Raw genomic sequence first — 650 nt, 5'->3', positions numbered from 1 at the left:
GGGCGGATCACCGCTTGAAGCGGTAGGTGATGGGCAGCAGCAGCTTGCTCTTCTTGAGGGCCTGCACCTTCTTGAGCGTCTCGTCGTCCAGGGCCAGGAAGCAGCGGCGCGAGTACTCGAGCAGCCGCTCCTTGGACGGGTCGAACTCGCCCACCTCGGCCAGCTTCTCGGGCGCCACGATGAGCAGCTCGGCGATGGGCGTGGTCAGCGCCACGGTGTTGCGGTCCACGCGGTGGTGCTCGAAGGCCCGCGACATGCTCTTGAGCTTCTGGAAGGTGCCCAGGATCTTCTTGTAGCGGCAGAGGACGCCGTCCGCGTCCTTCACTGCGGGGCCAAGGGGGGGGCGCTGAGAGGCTGGCATTGGGGGGCCAGTGGGGACAAGAGACAGACGGGGTCCGGGGTCCAGGCAGAGCGAAGGAGCGGAGGGAGACGGGAAGACACGGGTGAGGAGCCCCATGCAGGAACGGCCGGGACAATATGGCAGAGGCGACAGGAATTAGAGCAGGTGGGAGAAACAGGCAGAAGTGGGAGGAGGGGAATGGAAGGCAGGCCCCGGGGAGGAGGAGGAGGAGGAGGAGGAAGAGCTCTAGAGCTGGCCGGAGGCTGGGGGAAGCTGGACCAGAAGGTAAAGAACAGCCTGGACCACAGGC

General features: G+C 65.7%; 1 protein-coding gene across 1 annotated transcript in view; it reads right to left on the bottom strand.

Annotated features, from left to right (window-relative positions):
- Positions 1-6: 6 nt before the first annotated feature.
- The window catches only part of LOC102259875 (coiled-coil domain-containing protein 106), a gene marked incomplete at its 5' end in the record, with an annotated part of 11,818 nt that continues 11,174 nt past the window's right edge, over positions 7-650 (bottom strand). The window contains one exon of the mRNA XM_014530114.1: positions 7-387. Coding sequence (XP_014385600.1) covers positions 8-387 — 380 coding nt within the window. The remainder of the gene's footprint in view (positions 388-650) is intronic.

The sequence above is a fragment of the Myotis brandtii genome, unplaced genomic scaffold (genome assembly GCF_000412655.1).
Source record: "Myotis brandtii unplaced genomic scaffold, ASM41265v1 scaffold720, whole genome shotgun sequence".
Classification (NCBI taxonomy): Eukaryota; Metazoa; Chordata; class Mammalia; order Chiroptera; family Vespertilionidae; genus Myotis; species Myotis brandtii.
Note: the sequence above shows the minus strand (reverse complement) of the source record. Positions and strands in the feature narration are given on the sequence as shown.